This window comes from Lissotriton helveticus, chromosome 8, assembly GCF_964261635.1.
Source record: "Lissotriton helveticus chromosome 8, aLisHel1.1, whole genome shotgun sequence".
NCBI lineage: Eukaryota > Metazoa > Chordata > Amphibia > Caudata > Salamandridae > Lissotriton > Lissotriton helveticus.
The window spans coordinates 209,476,133-209,498,257 of NC_136069.1; the positions used below are offsets into that span (position 1 = coordinate 209,476,133).

Sequence of the window (22,125 nt, forward strand, 5' to 3'; positions counted from 1 at the left end):
AGCCGTGAAATTAAACTTGTTGCATAGAATGCACAATATAGCAGTTACTTGAAACATATGCTGGTGATTTGTGATAAGCTTATTAGATTACTGTGTTTTTCTAGCACTCTCTAACTAGAAACCCAATTTAATGGCTCAAACAGACTAATGACTAAAAGGGTCAGGATACCTCTATTCAAAATCTGGAGGCACAGTGCACCGCATTGCATATTAAAATGCAGCAAATAGTGCCCTACCGAGAGCTACAAGCAGAATTTCTCGTTTTGCTAGACGAAAAATAAAACAATGATGTGTAAAATGTTGTTGCCTCTCACATCGATGAAGAAGGTTCCAGTGGTCTCCTATAAGACATGCTAATAAAAAACAAAACATTTTTCAACAAAGTCTTTAGGATGTCAAGTAGCATGTCGTCATTATTCAGGTGGCATTCACTTAAGCAAAATGCCATTTTAAGTCTGCCAAAAAATAAGTCCCACCGCTCAGGCTGGTCATCATTTCTGAATGAGGTGCAGACTGTAATTCAGGCTTTGGGGTTAATTTGCTAGTTCACAGCCATTACGGCATAAACCTTAAAGGCAGGGTTTGATTTTGCTATCAATACGATGGCAAGCTTTTGACGATGTTGCCACTTCTTTTGTAACAGTATGGAGACTGTGGTCGAAAATGCTTACGCTGATTAAAGCAAAGTCATTTTAATGGTGGGAAATGTTTATTTTTAATTGTTGCCTGATCCTTTAATTTATGTGATTTCAGGATTGTGAGAACTGATAATAAAGTTTACAAAAATACTGTGAAGTGGTAAGGTGTAGGATCAAGCACATATTATTAGAGTCAATTTGGGCATTAGTTCGAAAATGAGCGTCAAGAGTTTTGTTTGCTGGAGACAAGGGCGTGTATTAGCAATTGTTACACGTTTCACTAGTTATAATCTCTTCAGGAGAAGAATTTGTTTCAATTTCTTAAAACTTTACCAAAGGAAAAAAAATCCAGCACGTAATAGTAGCCTTGAGGTCAGGGAGAAAACACCAAAATGGTGACAAGCAGAGGAGGAGATAGTCATTTACCTGGCACCAGCAATGTAAAAACTCCTTTTGTGATCCAGATTGTGATGTGGCACTTCTGCAGAATCAGGGCATGGCCTAGGAAAAAAAGACAGGAGGAATTAATCCCTGGTTCAAGAGGAAAGCTTACATGATCTACAGCAGGAGAGATGGATTCTTCATAACCACCTTCTTATGAATGGCTCAGAGGCCAATACTGCTTTTGGAAGCAAATTCTTGCATATGTAACTGCCAAGAGAAAGTGTGTCCTGAAAGCTAAACATTACAGGTCTCAGTACTCCACTCGTCTGAATCAAGTTTGACAAGTCTGGCCAACAGCAAGGTGTTCTCATGTTAGAGAATGACAGCTCAGAAAGCCATAGAGAGGAGAAAGGCGAAGCCTACACGGAAAAAGCAATGAGAGATGCACCCATCCAGTTTGATTCTGTGGACGACCATGACACAAGCAATCTTCGAATTGTTAAGCTGAATATCACGGAGTAAAAAACGTAACAGACAGTAGGTAACAAATCCATGAAAAGGTAAAAGATAATTTTCTAAACATCAATAACAGATTAACAATAATGTTCCTTCATAGCTCAAATTGATTCTCTCTCAGCAGCATTCTTGACTAATTCTAAGGTTTGAATGACCAGAAGCTGATGACCTAGTTCTTTATCAACCATACGCTCAGAAATCCTATGCAAGAAGATATATTTGTTTGATGTTACAAACGATGGATCTGGATATTGTGGCAGAGGAAGATATATTTTTATCAGTTGCTAGTGGATACGAAACCCAGAAATTAATCTAGTTGAGTAACCAGGATCAGAGAAGAATTATATGTTCTTCATACAGCATTAAACACTTTTATGACCTTGGATAAACAGAGTTCAAGGAAGTCCTGGGGAGAGGTGAGTAAGCCTTGGAGGAAACCGCTCTCTTTAAGCAGTACATGAAGCATACAATGAGAACTTGCCAATTTTCATAAGGAATCATGTGCATTGAGTGAGAACTCATATAGCAAAGGGGAAAGACTAGTACAAATACAACATCCCCTCTCTTCTGAGCTTTAGCAGACTCTGCTGTGCATACCCACAACTGCACTATTTTGATAGAATGTATGCAACCAGGATTACATTGTGAACAGGGGTTAAAGTCATTAGGAGTTAAGAAAATTAATGGATTCCAAAATAATCGTTTGCTAGAATTTAGCATTTAAAAACCATTGCTTCACCAACAAAGGGCATTCCATTGAGTAACAAAAAGCAAGCAAGACTCTATACTCCAGATGGCACAGGATTGGAAAAGTCAACCTGATTATCTACTCTTGAGCTAGTAGCAGAATAGTAACCCCTTTAAAACATATGCACTGAGCTAGAAGTGCCCACTATATAGGTGTACTTCGCCACAAACAATGCTGATAGCAGATTGTCCCTCTTGGTAGATGATTGATAGCCTGCCAGAACCTATTTCCCTCATTGAGAGTCATTCCTCTGGAGAAAAAAAATATATATAAACAATTGATTACTATCTCATCCTATGAATGACATTCCAGAGGGCTGTCTTTGAGCCCAAGTAATGAATGTGTTATGCAGAAGTTGGCATGCTGAAAATATGGATTAGAAGACAAAAGGATTCAGGTGAAACACAAACAAGTTTGATTATGAAGAAAACTACGGAAGACTTGGCAACAGACAAAATCTTGCCGACTCTTACAGTAAAGGTAACATCCACCTATTATTCTATGAACCAAAAAGATCTACATCCCTGGGTGATCCTCAAATGCATATTACAGCGGCAAATATGGTAACCTACGCTGAATACAGAAGGCCAAACTTAGTGAAGTGTAACAAAATATACACTAAGTTATTACAAAAGTGGATGTTTCTGGTGAGAAACCTGAAAAATAATTATATGTACCTGAAGGGGACCCCAATTTTGCGTAAAACATTTTAATATCCCTTAACTTTCATACAATTGCGTGCATTTTTCCATAATTCTGCAAGATACAGTTCATGTTCAAAGCTATCGGACCCTATAAAAGCCTAGTGGAAAGTCCTTGTTAGCAGATGTGACAACAAAAAACCTCTGGTGAGGATAGGAGGTTCCAGATGTAGTAGTCAAATCCCAAAACTGTTTATTGGAAAGGGTAGGTAAGCCAGAGATCCTCTTTTTTTCCAGAAAGTAAGGGTGGCGGACCTACTGGAATAGTCTTTCAGAATGGGATCTTTGTATGATAACAACCACTCCATTGAGAAATCGTTGGTATTGAAGCTTGAAAAGAAACACCAACGTGTCCCGTTTTCTTCACCCACCTAACAGCATTGTAGTAGAAACAGCAAAAAGTCTGAAATAATCAAAGGCACGTGGCCCATCATAGCCTCTTCCATCCTGTGGTGTAGAAAACAAGCTTGTGAAATTTCAAAACAAGCTGAAAGGGCTAAACACTCAGAAACAGGACTTTAATTGAAACTGTTGGAAATCTAAATAGGAGCAACTAAGTCGGATACCCAAAGTCGCTGAGCTGGTGCCCATCCAGAACCAATTTGACAAGCTACAACCGTGTGCCACTATCACATATTTTATATACACTCAAAAGGCTGAAAGAATATTATATCAGGGACATTTTGCAACTCAAGACTTCTGGACAAGCTAGTGGTAGATCCAGATGGAAATGAAAAACTATGACAAAGGACTTCCTTACAAAGGATGCCAATCCAAACACACGAATGATGTTGGTTTATTACTGAAGAAAAGACTCCATCTCCCTGAACAATTTGAGGCTACTATTGTTGAAAGTTGGGCTAAAACCGTCAACATTATCGGCGCCCTCTTGCTCTCCTTAAACCTTTTGTGCGCGTAAAACAGCCGCCATTTTGGGCACCATGGCTTCCCTGCTCTCGCCGAGAGCCAGCGCGTCTCTCTCTCCCTCCTAGCTTCGCTGGTAACCCCCTGCTTGCACCTGCCTTGAGTCATAAACCCCTCTTCGGCACTGCTCTGCCCCAGGCCCTCATCCTGTTCCCAGCGCGGCACCCCCCTGCTTCCCTCTCATGATCTCCGGCCCTTTGATGCAAACCCCTTTTCCCTGTGTGCCCGTTTGTCTTCCCCGTTCCCAGGCCGGCACCCAGCTCTGCCGATACCAATCCCTTGCCCCTCCCCGTACAATAGAAAGCTTCCCTCCTCAAAGGACCCCCGAGATGATCAAAGCCCCCCCCCACCCCACGAGATCCGATCGAACCCCACACGCTCCGTGAATCGGCGGAATATCCAGCTGCGCGATGATCATCACCTGTTGTGAACGGGGCGGGGGCTTCCACTGTAACCTTGCGTGGGAACGGGCTGGGAAAGGGGGGATTCTGAGGATGTCTTTCCGTACATCAAAGTATCAACGAGAATGTGTTACATGCAATAAACAGATAAACATGTGTATAAGAGGCCAGGCCTCAGGGATGCAGTTAGAGCACCTCAGAACGATACCTTCTGTCTGTTTCGTTGTGTTCTCCTCCGGAGAGAATAAAAACCTTGTTTCCTGCCTTCCAGTCTCCAGCGGCTGCCTCTTCAGTAGTTTAACTTCTTTGTGGGTTCAAGAGGCGACACCGCCGGGCAATACTTAAGGATCTTATATTCTGGTTGGTAGTGCCCCCCATTTAGTTTCTACAATTGGCGTCCCAAGCGTGGGGCCCATCAGCGACCCATGGATCCAGTGGGAGAGGTCCTGACGACAAAGTGAACGACTGCAACGATCGGGAACGCGTCTGTCCGATAGACCCTCGTCTGACAGCCGATCATCCGAACTTCACTGGTTCCGAACAGACCTCTCTCGAGTGATCTACGGTCCTGACTGGGAACCATCAGGAGTGCCGCGAGGATAACGAAGAAGAGAGGACGATCGGGCGCTGGATTCGGAAGACAGGAAACTGTCCATGCGGTCCGGGTAAGGTCGTGTCACCACGACAAGTTGCGAAAAAATTGCTTGATTGCTTGTTTGTTAAAAAAATACTAGTATTGCTCTTTTTATTTATTTGGAGATTCACTGTCTGCAAACGGAGAAACAACAGGCTCTCTCTTTGCAAGCAGTGGAGGATAGGTAGGGCGGCAGCCGTGCTTATTTTTCTCCCCCACGCAATAATCACTTGAAACTGAACTGTTGTTCCCAAAACTATTGTTTCCTGGAGATTCCCTGTCTGCAAACAGGGAAGAGACCACCCTTTTTGCAGATAGTGAAAAGGGTAGGTAACGCAGATCTTTGCGGACCTACTCATTCTCCCCATTGTTATTTATTGGTCTTTTTGTTATTTTGATCTATGAGGGATTCACTGTCTGCAAACGGAGAAACAACGGGCTCTCTCTCTCTTTGCAAGCAGTGGAGGATAGGTAGGGCAGCAGCCGTGCTTATTTTTTCTCCCCCACTCAATAATCACTTGAAACTGAACTGTTGTTCGCAAACTATTGTTTCCTGGAGATTCCCTGTCTGCAAACAGGGAAGAGACCACCCTTTTTGCAGATAGTGAAAAAGGTAGGTAACGCAGATCTTTGCGGACCTACTCATTCTCCCCATTGTTATTTATTGGTCTTTTGTTATCTTGATCCATGAGGTATTCACTGCCTGCAAACAACGTAGAATAGAAATATTCTGTCCAGTCTTTGCACCTAGTGATAAGATAGGCAGTGCTGACTTTTTAGTCCCTCGTTACGAGCCGTCATGTCTGTCTTCTCCCCACTGATTAGTAGCCTGTTTAGCCCGGACCGCCTATTAGAGATGGACCATCCAGCCCCACTGGAAGGCACCCCTAATAAGGACATGTTTATGAAGCATGGATTGACCGCTATAGCCTATAGTAAACTATGGCATAAATATACAAAAAAGGGTCAAGAAAGTCAATGGCCCCTGATAGGATCCTTCGATGATGATAAAATAAAAACGCTAGAAACTGCCCTGGGTAAAAACAAGACAACACCTACTATGCTTGACAGCTTCGGCATGTGGCGAAAAGAAACTGAACAACGTAAAAAGAAAACTGAGAGTAGGTTGGAAAAAGAGCTGCAAAAAGCAGCCCACCTAGCTGCTCAGAGACTAAAAAAGGAGATAAAAGAAAGAGAGAAAGCTAAACAGAAACTAGAAATGGAAACGCCAAGCCAGTGTCCGGTTAGAACCCCCTCCATGCTCTACCCTGATTTACCCTCGAAACGACAAGCCAATGAGGACCTGCTGTTAGGTCCTCCTATCATCTACATGCCCCCTCCATATGCCCCTTCTCAACCCTTGGCGCAGCACGCGCCACCCCCAGGTGCAAACGAAGGTACCGCCACAGCGTCGGCCCCAATGGCCTCTGTGCCAGCCGAACCCCTTGTATTAAAACCCGCACCAACAACAACGTTAGACGACCATGAGACTCGAGGAGCTGGCCCTGCAAGAACAAACAGGCTAGACAAAGATGAGCGAGCGGGGATCGACAAAATAGCAAGGACACTGGTAGAAAGGAAGGATGATGAAGAGTACATCACAGATATGTTCAGCTCGTATATAGGGAGTCACAGACGACACTTTACCGTACGGCTGTGTTATCATGTCTTGAATGCATACGAGGACCGATATCGAGACAAAGGTCCCGAGAGTCTAAGGACTCTGTACCGGAAGGTCGATATCGGGGATGAGGGCGAGTGTGATGTGTCGGACCTCCTTACGCGTACGCTTGAGGTTTTCCGCCACCTCACTGAACAAAGGCCGGGAGCTAAATCCGCAGCCCCCGTAGTGACCGAACCACCAACCGAGCAATCTAACCCCATGATGCCGATACGTGAGGCTGCCCCTTACTGGGTTCCTCCTCGGGGTACAGGGACTCACGATGATGCAAACAACCAAGATGCGAAGGGAAGGGTAGTGTACAACTGGGTCTACCAGCCATGGGACCGGCAAGAGATACTGACATTCCGGAAATCTCTACCCGACCTACGTAAAAACCCCACTGCCTTCTATACTGAATTGGGTACAGCCCTGGGTTCAACGATCATGACCCTGGCTGACATCGACTTGTTCTTCGGGTTATGCCTACCAGCTGATGTGTGGAAGCAAATCCGGAAAGTCGACCACCTTGAGCTGTTTGGACATACCTGGTCACAACTCGATGACCTGGACAAACAACGGGGACCAGGACAAAAGCCGTTGAAATCCATTCTAGACCTCCCAGATAAAATCGTAGAGAAATTAAAAACCCTAATCCCAGAAAAGAAAGTGGATTGGTCGATAGTAACAGCCTGTCGCCAAAAACCCCAGGAGGATGTATCGGAATACTTCTCCCGGTTCGAAACGGTGTTCTCCGATTACAGCGGCCAAGACATGACCACTGCAACCGGACACCATCTGTTCGTCCAGAATTATGTTAAGGGCCTATCATCGGAAATCTCCCAGAAACTACAAGCCAGCGAGAGTAGTTGGGCAGCCTCCAAACCTACAGCGATTCTCCAAATGGCCCAATATTATGAGCATCAGAAAAATGAAACCGATAGGGCGACAGAGAAAAAGAAGAAGGACTTAAAAGAGAGGGTGATGATGGCCAAACTGCAAGGGGTGACTATAGGACGGGACCAATACCGGGGAAACTACCAGACACACGTCCCTAAGACTACATTTCCCCAGGACCGCACTCTGACTTCCTACAGTGGACGCACAGACCTTAGAGAAGACCAGTGCGCTTTCTGCAAAGGGACTGGCCATTGGAAATCCCAATGCCCAGTTCTTCTGGAAATGATCAGAAACAAAGACCCCAGGGATGTAGCAAACGGACCGAGACCTAGGGGACAACAACGAGGGCCCCCAAATGACGCGACTAATGACAGATCAAGCAGACCAAATACGTTCGATCGACCCAGGCAGAACCAATATCAACAATCTGACTATGACGACACTCACACCTTCGCATAGGACAGCCAAGGGCGAGGGAGGGATCCAGTCGAGCTCTATGTTGACCAGCAGGGCCCTTATGTCACTGCTAAGGTCCTGGGTACCAAGTCTCCATTTCTGGTAGACACTGGCGCAACACGTAGTGCGTTATCTAAACGACTGATTCCAAGGGCACCCTTGTCTGGCTCACTCATAACATCGACAGGTTTCGATGGAACGCCCTCCACCAACCCTTTGTCTGCCCCGATTCTCTTTGACGTAGAAAACAACACCACCGACACCACGTTCTTGCTTTCCTCCAATAGCCCTGACGCCATTATGGGACTTGACTTACTGAAACACTTCCGAGCAACGATTAGGTGTTCTCAAGATGGAGTTCGAGTGTTTCTTTACGACAACCCCGTTCTGCTTAGACATTGTTCCCCCCGACACATGTTTTCCATCACCGACGTTGACGCGTCCCTGCTTGACACTCTACCTCCGTATCTGTGGGCCAAAGCGGATTCGGACGTAGGGCGTATGTTAATTGACCCAGTGCACATTACTGTCCGACCAGACGCAACACTCCCAAAACTCCCACAATATCGGATATCGCCAGAGGGCGAGAAGGCATTGGTAATGATTATCCAGTCACTGATAGACGCAGGAGTGGTAGAGGAAGTGGTTAGCAACGTTTGCAACAGCCCTATCTTGCCCATTATCAAGAAGCAGGGAGAGGGAGATGAGAAAGCATACCGTTTCATCATCGACCTCCGAGAGATCAACAAAGTGGTGGTACCCCAGTACCCTGTGGTCTCAGATATCACCACCATCCTGACCTTGATTCCATCCACTGCCACCACCTTTTCCGTTATCGACCTCAAGAACGCATTCTTCTCCATCCCCATCCACCCAGACAGCCGATATCTCTTCGGCTTTACCCTAAAAGCCCGCTCATATAGGTTTTGCCGAGCGCCTCAAGGCTACACGGAAAGCCCTAGCATCTACAGCCAGGCCCTCAAAAGACAACTAGACCAAGTCCAGTTACCCGACGGGGTGGTGTTGGTACAATATGTCGAGGACATCCTTTTGGCAGCCGACACCACCCCTCTAGCGGTTACCGCCACCATTCAACTCTTGCACTTCCTTGCGGAAAATGGCCACAAGGTCTCCAAAAAGAAGTTGCAATTCTGCCTACCCCAGGTCACTTACCTGGGCCACCTTCTGTCCAAGGATGGAAGAAAACTCACCCCTGATCGAATCCAAACCATTCTAGATACCCCTGTCCCTAAAACCCAGAAGCAGGTTCGCTCCCTATTAGGCCTCACCTCCTTCTGCCGACAATGGTTACCAAACTTCAGCCTCGTTGTAAAACCATTGCTTTCTCTGCTAAACAAAGACGTCCCTTTCCCACTCCCTTGGACTCCTGAGTGTCAAACTTCCTTCACAGAACTGCGAGATGCTCTTTGCTCGGCCCCTGTCCTGGGTACCCCTGATTACAGAAAGCCCTTCTCCCTTTACACTCACGAAAGGGAGGGGTGCGCTTTATCTGTCCTGACCCAGGCCATCGGCCCCAAGCAACGACCGTGCGCTTACTTCTCTGCCACTCTTGACCCTGTCGCCAGAGCCTTGCCTGCCTGCCTTCGAGCTGTAGCTGCTGCTGCAGTCTCTATCCGACAGAGTGAGGGGATTGTACTCTCGAATTCCCTCACGGTACTGGTACCCCATGCAGTCGACACCCTCCTGAACCAAACCAAGACGCAACATCTGACGAGTGCACGACTGACTGGATACGAACTGACCTTGCTTGCCCCCCATATCACCCTGAAAAGATGCACCACACTGAACCCAGCAACTCTGTTACCCTTGCCAGAGAACGATCCCAATGTGCACCCCGTACATGACTGCGTGACTCTTACGGACGAACAGACCAGGAGTAGGGTCGATCTCAGAGACACAGCTTTCCCTGACCCCGACGGGGAGTTGTGGGTGGACGGTTCTTGCATCAAACTCCCCGATGGTACCACTTCCGCTGCCTATGCAGTCACCATGGCTCAAACTGTAGTAGAAACAGCCCGCATCACCCAGCGATCTGCCCAGGCAGCGGAACTGATCGCTTTAACGCGAGCCTGCATCCTGGCAACAGGAACCACAGCGAACATTTACACTGACAGCCAGTATGCCTTCGGGGTGGTTCACCATTTTGGGCTCCTCTGGAGGGAGAGAGGATACTTGACCTCACACGGCACACCCATTTTGCACGGGGATTTAGTCTCCGCCTTAATCGAAGCTGTCCTCCTCCCCAACAAACTTGCCGTTATCAAATGCCAGGCACACAAGAAAGTGACAGACATTATTGGACAGGGAAATGCACTAGCCGACATCACCGCCCGAACGACAGCTGAAAATAGAACGACAACACATATGTACGTGACCAGGTCACAAGCAGAAAGCTGGACTGACGCCAAGGACACAATTAGAGACATACAAACGACTAGCACACAACACGAATTGACTGAATGGACACGGGTGGGATTGAAAGACGATGAAGGCTGCTGGCGGACAAAAGACACGAACAGATGGTTGCTACCTGATTCGTACTTGATTCCCATATTAACCATGGCACACTCCCCTGCCCACATAGGATCAGCCCCCATGATCGAACTTGTCTCCAGGGTTTGGCACAATGACAAGATCCCAGATTCCGCCAAACGCCTGGTCCAACAATGCTTAATATGCCTGCAACACAACCCCGGGAAAGGAACTGTAGTACCCCGGGGGGGATTTGGGGTCCCAAACCACCCATTTGAAGTCCTGCAGATGGACTACATCCAGCTAGACAGATGCCAAGGCCTGAAATACGTACTAGTCGTGGTGTGCGCATTTAGCAAGTGGGTGGAAGCATATCCAACCCGTGACAACACCGCTATGGCCACTGCAAAGGTTCTGTTAAAGGAGTTTTTCCCCCGTTATGGCCTCTGCCGTGTTTTATGGAGTGATAATGGCCCCCACTTTGTAGCCAACGTTATCCAGCTCATCCTAAATGGGCTGGGTATCAAACAGAAATTCCACGCAGTCTTCCACCCTCAATCTGCTGGGCTTGTCGAACGACACAATGCCACACTAAAGCTTAAACTGGCCAAAATAGTGGCTACGACGGGCTTGAAATGGCCAGACGCCCTCCCATTGGCATTGTTATCGATGCGCTCTACCCCCACCCGACATCACTTAACCCCTTATGAAGTTGTTTTCGGTCGACCCATGAGCGTCTGGTCTGCCCCGAAACCAACTTCCATTCATGACGTTCCGGATGTCCTAATGTCTGATTATCTGTACAAATTGACTGAAACTTTGTCTGTCCTTCATCAGCAGGTGCAGCAGGCCATCCCCGATGCTTCCAGGGGTCCGGGTCACGCCATCCAGCCGGGGGACTTCGTGCTGATCCGAAATTTTCAGCGATCAAAGAGTTTGGAACCCCGGTGGACGGGCCCCTGGCAAGTGCTGATCACCACTCGGACCGCACTTCGAGTGGAGGGGAAGAAACACTGGCTGCACGCTCATCACTGCAAAAAGGTCTCTCCAGCCCTGGCCACGACAGACACCGTCAACACCCAAGAAGAGCTCCTGAACCAGGACCGACCATCGTTGGACTGCTACCCTGATACTGAGACACTTGAACTTTCAAAACATCCTGACCCCACTGTGCCATCTCGAGAAGGGTATTTCCTGCGTCGAAAGGAGGGAGCTTCGGCTAAGTAGGCCACGGACTAGGTTAAAGGATCTCAGAACGGTGACCCAAACTACCAAAGGTTACCTGGAGAGAGGCTAAAACTAAGTCTGTGGTCCTGCCCACTACCGAGCACCTTGAAGACGAAGATGATGGAAGCGCCAGATAAGAAGATGATGGAAGCGCCAAATGAGAAGCCGACGGAGACAGCAGGAAATACCCACTACAGAAATCCGAGAATAGACAGACTCCATAGCTCAAAGACAATTGCACTCTTCATCATAATCCTCCTCTGTTTTCTCCTCATGACTACGCTCTGGATTATGGAAGAACATGCACCTGCTCACGAAACATTCCTAACCACTGCTCAGCCTACCACCATGAAGGAACATTATCTAATTTCGCTCTCTCCTCAACTAAGAGAGAGGCGAAAGGAGTTCTGGAACAACTCTTTCGTGCAGCTACTTCACCAGCACAATCTTGCCACCAATACCACCAACTGCTGGATCTGTGGGTTGCTACCCCATGCCACTGGACATTCAATACCATTCATCCCTTCACCCTTCTCTGTCCACGGCTCCTGCCTTGCTTGGCTGATCCTCCTGCAAGAAAGCTATACGGGCAATGCCACCTCCAGCAGAACTGCAGCACATCCTTCTCATGGGGCCGGGCGAAACAAGACAAAGACACACTTCTGCCCGCTGACCCCCAGCGACTCGATCCAAATGGACATTCCGGCTAAAGAACGAATCGAAATGCAGGTGTTCAACAATCCAACCAGACCCACCTTCTCCTATCTGCGGAAACGAACGGCTGCCACTCTGACTGTGGCCCTGACGGTCATCAACGTCACCGGCCACATGTGTGTAGAAGGACTTGGGACACAGCTGGTGGGTCGCAGCGCTTGCCGCTTTACCAGAACTTTGGACTCCACGGATCCACCTTCCTTTGTGTCATCCCCAAACATGTATTTCATCTGCGGCACGAAGGCCTACACCTGGCTCCCCAAAGGCTGGGGGGGCACTTGCTACATCTCCTTCGTCCTTCCTCCGACTTATGTAGCCCCAGCGAATCATCACCGGCAAAAACGAGCCAAAGACATTGAACAAGCCGACTCAACAGGGGCGCAGTTCCTCGATGCTATGAAAGGACTCGTCCCCCTCTGGGGCCCGATGGCAAACAGCCGTGCCATCCGACATTTGACTCAGGCAGTCGAGACGACCATGAACATCACAGCGGGCATCTTTGCCAACAACACTGCCGAGCTCCAAGCGGTCCGTTTGGTGGCTCTGCAGAACCGCCTCGTTCTAGATGTGGTTCTGGCGGACCGTGGAGGAGCTTGCCGCATTATTGGGTCCAGCTGTTGTACATACATACCGGACAACTCACCCTCAGTGTACAAAGCCATCGAACATCTTCACAGACTCTCTTCGGAAGTCCACCAAGAGCAAGAAGAATGGTCGCTTGGTGGTTGGTTCTGGGACACCGTCAAAAGCTGGGGCTGGAGACTGCTCACTATTATCCTGATTCCCGTAGTTATAATATGTGGCCTATGCTTAGGGATTCAATGTTTGCCACCTATGTGTTCTTTATGTGCGAGTTGTATTTTTTCCAAAACTGTGGACATTGGAAGCGAACATATGAGAGCATTGTATGATACCGAAGTTAGGAATTTGATGAAAATTGACATTGAGTAAAGCAAGGTGGCTAGATATGTTGAAAAGGGAGGACTGTTGAAAGTTGGGCTAAAACCGTCAACATTATCGGCGCCCTCTTGCTCTCCTTAAACCTTTTGTGCGTGTAAAACAGCCGCCATTTTGGGCACCATGGCTTCCCTGCTCTCGCCGAGAGCCAGCGCGTCTCTCTCTCCCTCCTAGCTTCGCTGGTAACCCCCTGCTTGCACCTGCCTTGAGTCATAAACCCCTCTTCGGCACTGCTCTGCCCCAGGCCCTCATCCTGTTCCCAGCGCGGCACCCCCCTGCTTCCCTCTCATGATCTCCGGCCCTTTGATGCAAACCCCTTTTCCCTGTGTGCCCGTTTGTCTTCCCCGTTCCCAGGCCGGCACCCAGCTCTGCCGATACCAATCCCTTGCCCCTCCCCGTACAATAGAAAGCTTCCCTCCTCAAAGGACCCCCGAGATGATCAAAGCCCCCCCCCACCCCACGAGATCCGATCGAACCCCACACGCTCCGTGAATCGGCGGAATATCCAGCTGCGCGATGATCATCACCTGTTGTGAACGGGGCGGGGGCTTCCACTGTAACCTTGCGTGGGAACGGGCTGGGAAAGGGGGGATTCTGAGGATGTCTTTCCGTACATCAAAGTATCAACGAGAATGTGTTACATGCAATAAACAGATAAACATGTGTATAAGAGGCCAGGCCTCAGGGATGCAGTTAGAGCACCTCAGAACGATACCTTCTGTCCGTTTCGTTGTGTTCTCCTCCGGAGAGAATAAAAACCTTGTTTCCTGCCTTCCAGTCTCCAGCGCCTGCCTCTTCAGTAGTTTAACTTCTTTGTGGGTTCAAGAGGCGACACCGCCGGGCAATACTTAAGGATCTTATATTCTGGTTGGTAGTGCCCCCCATTTAGTTTCTACAATATGCTAGTCCAGTTAATGAACAATCAGCAGGTAGGAATTTTGAGAGAGGTAACAATACAAAACAAGATCATTTTAGGATACTCCTGCACATGAGGATCAAGACAATGATAAAGCATAAAGAGCTGCAAGAAATCTGACGTTCTACTGCGCTGAGTGGCAAGCTGCAAAAAGAAAGTTCACTATTAAAGGGAAGAGAAAGAGTCATCCTGCAGGTCAAAATGATCAGAGGCAGGACAATAAAACAAGAATGAGGTCCTGACTGGGCAAACCGGGATTAATGGCTTGCAGTGATCCGACTGGAAATTCTTTCCCCAAAATGTCATCCTGCTGAGAAATCAAAAACCAAGACTAGATTCCCTGTCTAATGCTTACACTTTATTGGCCTGCAATAATTCTACTACGGAAGGAGCTTTTACAAATTGAAGTTAATCAATCAATACTTTATTAAGTTGATAAAAAACTAACAACATTCTAAAATACTATTAAAATTACATACAAACAAGGTTCTGTGTCATAAAAAAAACCAAGGGAAGAGTGTTTTACTGTATCCATTACTGTGGTCACACCCGTCCTCATTCTAAAGTGCTTTAGTATCATTATTATCCAAACAAAAAGATTGCATTTGTGACCTAGGCCTACACTACAAAGTACCAGTGTAAAAACAAATTAAAACAGTGATTCATCCACAACATGTTGGAACTGTAACCAAGAAACGGGGGGACTTAGCCCATCTTACCTTTCAATGTTCACTCCTTAAGACGTTTTGGGATAACATTTTTGCCTTTTTAACTGGTTTGTTTAGATGTACTATGGTCAAAGAATTCTTCAACCTACCCATGGCCTTTATGAGCACAAACTTGAGAACTGATTCTGACATAGATCTACTTGACCTGTTACTAAAATCTGCTGTGAAACTGGCTCTTGCCAACTGGAATGACACGAGTATGACATCTTATAAAAGCTGGATAAACTGGATCATCCATCTGAGAGGGGCAGACAACATAGCATTACAAAACTCTCCATGGAAACCTTCATCCAGGATGATGTGGAACTCTTTGGACACGTATCTAGACTTTTACGAACTTCCATGAACAAGTGGTTACCATTGATTCATATCCTGTGCCTTTACTGACGTACCACTTGAATAATCGTATTCAAGTTTGAGAACCATTGTTACCTGTATATCGGATTGCTCTTGTGCCAACATATGCATAGAATGTTGGAAGTGATTGATACAGCTCGACTAGCCATTGCTCTTCCTTCTCTTCTCTTTCCCTTTTCCCTTCTTTTGCCTGTCCTTTCTTCTTCTACTATTGATCACTTGGGTTAGTCTCATGTCATCCCTATAGGCGCATTACCCTAACGTCATGATTATATATGTATAACTTTGCCTTAGATATCTTATGCTAACCCTGTGACAGGCTTTCTGTCTGACCTTGTGAAAATTCATTAAAGTATTTTGAAGGAAAAAAAAATAAAATAAAACCAGTGATTCATGGTATTTAAGTAAATTTTTGCTGCGTGACCAGTATGAGGAATTATGTAGACCGTGATCACCACAGGGAGCTATGTTTTTCCTACTGTATTACTTTTTCCTAAAACATCATTTTCCAGTTCAGTTGACGGTCTGTTGGATGAAGACCCTTGAATACGGATAAACAAATCAAATCTTGTACTGATAAACCACATAAGCTGCATTTCCTGGGACCATTATATTTCCACGTTAGTTGATTGGCTAGGTTTGGCAGCAACCCAAATCGAGCAGCCATTAGCTTTCGTTTTAGATGGAAAGAAAATGTTGTGTTCAAGTATTCAGTCCGTCTCGCTGTTGTATAGGATTGGAGAACTATCCAGACATGTGATCGATTGGCAAGTTTGCATTTGTCTTCTAGTAATCAGTGCATTTCCCCATTTGGTTTATCTGCTGTCGAAAAACTGGGAAAGAAAAGTTCTGAGCCCAAAGTTCTGTTAGGTTTGTTGCCCCCAGTGCGGTTTTCAGATATTTGCTGAAGCTAGATTGGGGATCTTTCCAGGGCACGTCACAAAGCATTGTGTAATAAATTAGATCGGCTTAACCAGAGTTTGAACTTTGGCATATCCTCTTCCTATGAGTTGCGGCATAAGCCCGAATTCCAGGAGGACTCGCGCCAGGGATGCATTCTGTGGTAGGTCAAAATTTGTTTTTATATGTTTGTTTGTTTCTCGAGATATTTTGCATCTTTACCATTTAAAACAACGCTTGCATAAGCCACTGTTGGCAATAGCTTGGCGGCCATAACTACCAATATTGGCTTAATAGATGGATCCTTTATCGTTTTTTGAAACGGTGCAGAATGCATAGATTAGGCCTTTTCCTTGCTTATCAAGGTATTGTTTATGAAACTGAAAGTTCAGTCAATCGTCTAAATACAGCCCCAAATACTTAAAAATACTGACTACCCCTAAACTTTTTTCCCCCAAGCTTAATTAGGTGTTGTGGCCCGGGTGGGCTCCAGATGTATATTGTTTTTGTTATGTTTATTTCAAGAGCGTTAGATTTGACAAAGGCTGCTAGTTCGTGGAGTGCTCTTTGGAGGGCCAACTCTCGTTAAGCTAAGCAAGACTGTGTGATCTGCATAAGAACGATGTATTATGCATAGAGGACCCAGGCGTGGAGGATGGGAACTAACCTGGTCTCGTCTTTGGGAGAGATCTGCCATAAACAAGTTGAATAGGTGTGGAGCGAAGACACAATTTGTCTTTAGTGTTACCTCTGTCTGGATTTCACTCGACAGTCTCGTACCATCGGCCATTTTAACTCTAATCCACATGTCCGTACACAGCTGTATTATAGCTCGTAGTATTCTTTGAGAAGGCCCCATGTCTTTAGTTTACTCCACAGCAATCCCCGGTCTAAACGGTCCAAAGCTGCTTTGAGATCTATAAAGCCTAGTAGTAATTTCCTCTGCAAACGCTTGTACTTATCCGCTATCAGAGTAAGGACTAAGATGTTTGTGGTTGTACCAAACCCTTTGCGAAACCCGGTTTGGTTGAGAGGGATCAACTTGTTCTTTGACCATTCTACCATGTGTACAGTATTAATGATTTGATTTGTACATTTATATAGTGAGCGAATGCCCTGGGGCATCTAGGCACTGGTACCAGTGAATCTAGTAGGGTTGCAGATAAATATGGTAGATGACAATGTTAGTTGGTAACGAGCCAGGTTTTTAGAGATTTCCTAAAGGATAACAGCGTAGGGCTGTTCTTTAAGCTAACCAGGAACAAGTTCCATGTTTTATCTGTCCCCTACAAGACGCTTCTTCCACCCCATCAAGCGTTCTTGAATCTAGGTGCTTGTAGGAGTTTGCTGTGTGCAGATCTTCGATTTCTGGAAGGCACGTACCATTTCAGATGTTTGTGCAGAAAGTGAGGACCGGCTCCATGAAATGCTTTGTATGCTAGGCATAGGAATTTTAATTTGATCCTCTTGTCCACTGGGAGCCAGTGCAGGGATCTCAGACAGTGGGCAACTGACTGGAATCTGGGGATGTCCAGCAGCAGGTTAGCTACCACATTTTGGAGACGCTGTAGCTTTTGTAGATATTAGGTAAGGATAGGCATGTACAGCGCATTACCATAGTCCAATCTGGACAGGGCTAATGCGGTTAATGATTTAAGGGTGTCAGGTGGGATGAACGGCCGAACTTTCCTGAATATCTTTAAGATGAAAAAGATAGGAGAGGGCACTGATCTGGTTTTTTAAGGTTAGGTTATCATCGGAAACGAACCCTATGTTTTTCACCTTTTGCACTGGGACTGGAAGGTCCCCCGGACTGGATGGCCACGATCTGGGTGACCAAAAGGAGGCACCTAAACCTAACAGAAGAATCTCTGTCTTTCCGCTGTTCAATTTTAAGCAGTTGGAGCTCATCCACTGGTTGACCAGAGTCATGCAACTATTAAATCGGTCTGCTGTCTCTTCGACATTACTTGAAACGTACATCACTAACTGGGTGTCATCTGCATATGAAACCACTGAGAAGCCGAACTGCTGATGCATAGTATTTGGCTTCGGAGTCCATGAATGCTATTAGCCTGTGGTGTGCCAGTTCGGACTTATCACCACCCTTAAATATCAGGTTTATTATTGAAACAACAATTCATTTTATTTTTATTGCACAGTTACTTAAAACCATTGATCCTTTCAAACCCCTGGGAAGTGCGTCTGATGTTCCCACCTCTTTATAGAGCTCAAACAGCGGGTCCGCCCAATTGTCTGGATCACTCTTGAAGATGGCATGCGGGTTGCCATTTTGCCCAGGGGCCCAGTCATTCATCCTGAGATTATTAATTTGAATACCTTCTCCACTGTGTAGTATTGGCAATCCTTGCCTAATGGGCTGTCCAAAGCTGTGCACGCATGCCTTGTGTCTTGGGGTCTGGCAGGTGTATCATGACATTGAAGTCAAGAGGTTAAACACATTTTCCACCTTCAAAAGCATTTCCATTAGTCCTCAATTTGTGTTGATCATTAAATTTATACGCTGAAAGCGGTTATCTCTAAAATACATTGAATGGGTTCAATAGGCCATGCCTGAGACAGACAATATCAATAAAGCTGAATAAAGGGCTTTCTCTAAAGTCTCTCGTGACTGGTTTGTCAATAAATAGAAATGACCCCCTGCACATCTCAGCTATGAAACAGGCTTAATCCAACTTTCACAAACAAATATATGTTTGCAATATTGGATGAATCTCGATAATTTTAAACTACCATGATCGCAGAGGGAGATGCAAACTAACTTATAGTTATGACAAACACAGCTTTTGCTGTTTTGCCAGCTTCATGTTTTCGATAAAAACAAACAGATATTGACACAAAGAAGGGCTTTCAGTTAGCTCTTTTCTGCTTCCACTGGTCTGTTCAAATGTCATTCACGTTTTGCTTTCGCCCCGCACAGTCTAAAGCAATGGGTCAGTCAGGTCATTCTCTACTGCAAGTTTCAGCTTCTCAATTTTAATGATTTTTTAATTCAATTTTTTAAGCATCTTTTTGCTTGCTTTTAGAAGCGGTTTTACTTTTAATGACTTAACATTTATTATCTAATCTGTATGTTTGCAAAGAAAAAGAACAAGCATTTGCAATGCAACAGGTGTTGCATTACTGATAGTTTGAGGTATTGGCGTTGCAAATAATAACGCAACGCCAAAAGCTCATACTTTCAGTAATGCTAGACCTAGTGCATTGCAAATGCTTGCGTAGTGAGCCAAGGACCAGCATTGTATGTCTCAATGCAGTACCGCAAGCTGCTCCTAGAGGTCCCTAGTGAGCAAAGCACCAGCACTGCATGTCTAGATGCAGTACCGCAAGCTGCTCCTAGAGGTCCTTAGTGAGCAAGGCACCCAACACTGCACATCTAGGTGCAGTACCGCAAGCTGCTCCTATTGGTCCCTAGTGAGCAAGCCACCAATAATGCATGTCTGGGTGCAGTACTGCAAACTGCTCCTAGAGGTCTCAAGTGAGCAAGCCACCAGCACTGCATGTCTGGGTGCAGTACTGCAAGCTGCTCCTAGAGGTCCCTAATGAGCAAGGCACCAGCACTGTGGACCTCTTTTGATCACATATGCAGACGATATGGTAAATCCACCTACACATAATGCATTGCATGCAAGACAGTACCACCAGTACATTCAAATAGCTATGTCCATTATACAATTAGTAGCTTTGAAATGTGACAAAATAATTATATTAATTTCGGATTAGGTTGTACTCTGTGTGGAGCTGATTAAGGGAAATTTATAGACTGTCTCATATAAATGCGAGATGTTCTAGTGAGCAAAATAACCACTGCCTGCCTAGCTTAGGACCAATTGTGTGCGTCTTGCCTGAAGCCTTTTAAGAAAATAGTACCTTGAGGCTGTAATTAAAACCTAGAGAGTAACAACACATGTAACAGTGGGTGTCCTCATGGGAAGTTACAAGAAGAGACAAGGAGGCAATTAAAAAGATGGGTGGAAAGTGGGTGGGGCTTATGCCCATATACTGAATACATCAAACACAAATAGATGATGGACGAGCTGAAGCTTTTCAGACACTCTTCCCCCTCAAACCCCCCCGTCACAGATCTGGGTTGAATCCATCATCATTCCTTAGCTCGCTCCGCCACTCCAGTTCAGACACAGCTATATGCAAATCAGTCTTGACCCTGTGCCTCATGGGAACAGTCCTATCCGAACTGCCAAGCCATGTCTTTCCTGGACCGGAAACAAGCATCCTGGGACCAGTTTCGGGCTGACAGCCCTCATCAAGCAGGCTAGCTTGAATCCAGTCCAAAGTGAGCAAGGAATCCACGTCTGGGCATACCCAGCCAACTTAGGGCAAACAAAGTAAACACAAGGAGATAAGGGACGGAGCGCTGAAACTTTTCAGACACTGGACTCAAGCTATCCTGGCTGATGAGGGGTGAAACCCCGAAACCGGTCCTAGATGCTGGTTTCCGGTCCAGGGAGGACCTGGCTTAGCAGTTCGGGCTGGACTGTTCTCATGAGGAACAGGGTCAAGGATGATTTGTATGTGGCCAGGTCTAAACTTGGGAGGTATGGTGAGCAAAAGACTGATGGATTTAACCCAGATCTCTTGACTGGGGGTGAATGTTTTGATTTGTTTTGCATTCCGTCCATCAATTGTGTGTCTTTCATATCCTGTATACAGCATGTCTCAAAGAGACAGCGCAAGCACTGCCTGTGGAGACCTAAAAATGGCACGTTTGTCAAGGCCAACCCTATTGGCTCTGATGATGATGGTATCTTTTAGGTATGCACTATAGAACAGATTTATCTTGCAATAGTGGAGCACATTAGAGCCAACATGGAGTGCTTTAATATGTTGAAAGTGGTACAGTATAGACAGGTATAGTAACCACTAACGGCAAGGGGAATAGTGTGACGTAATTGGGACCATTTTTCATAAATTAACACACAACGTTTACCCACATAAAATATATTTTCTGTTTTTAAATGACGGTAACCTGGATTTTATCTGTACTATGTGAAGACGTTTACCAGTTTTTCCAATAAATAAAAATTAATTAGGACATTACTACAGCACACTTTACAATTATTTTTACAGAACTTCATTACTTATATTTACAATTTGAGACAAAACCTGACAATGAATTAGGAAGCATTTACAGCTAAACACAAACCAGTCTGGGACACAACTTGTGTACAGAGAAATGTTTTCCCACAGTTTACACAGTTCAAATGGAGAACGGAAAGTGGGGTCAAGCTATGAATCATGAGCTATATGTAAATCTACATTCAAACAAATGCAATACAGCATTTTCGCTCATCAGATTAATAGTATCCAGGAAGGAATGAATGAAACTTCAGAGGAGTTTTAAGAAACATACATGTTAGACATCTTACTGCACAAATATAGCCCTTTAAAAGAACAAAAATATTTTAAGACTAGATTCAACGAGAGAATAACTAATTATGTGCAATCCAACTATTTTTATATATTACAATACAGCTCTAATATGTATGAAGCAAATTAATCATCCATACTTATTGACGAAAGCATAATATCCATGGGTTTAGAAATTTTCAGCAATAGGTTTTGGTGTGGATATATGGAGGAATGGTCTTCTTGCCCCGGTCTTTAAAAATGCCAAAACGAAGCCAGACTTTGTTACTTTGTCCACCAAGCCAATTGCTACAAATTCCATTTCTGATCTCTATGAGAATCTAACATAGGTGAACCAATAAGACACACGGTTGATGCTCATAGTTGAGCATCAGATTTAAAGCCCATGAATGATTGGACAAGGTCACCCCATAAGACACTCGGCGATCTGCCACACAGGTCATCTCTGATGAGATAATTGGT

The 22,125-nt window shown here is 45.5% G+C and overlaps 1 protein-coding gene across 10 annotated transcripts in view; it reads right to left on the minus strand.

Annotated features, from left to right (window-relative positions):
• Positions 1-22,125, minus strand: part of ITSN1 (intersectin 1) — a 1,522,922-nt gene that overhangs the window by 1,000,232 nt on the left and 500,565 nt on the right. For all 10 annotated transcript variants that reach the window (XM_078656938.1, XM_078656936.1, XM_078656937.1 and 7 more), the window contains one exon: positions 1,065-1,139. In XM_078656938.1, coding sequence (XP_078513064.1) covers positions 1,065-1,139 — 75 coding nt within the window. The remainder of the gene's footprint in view (positions 1-1,064; positions 1,140-22,125) is intronic.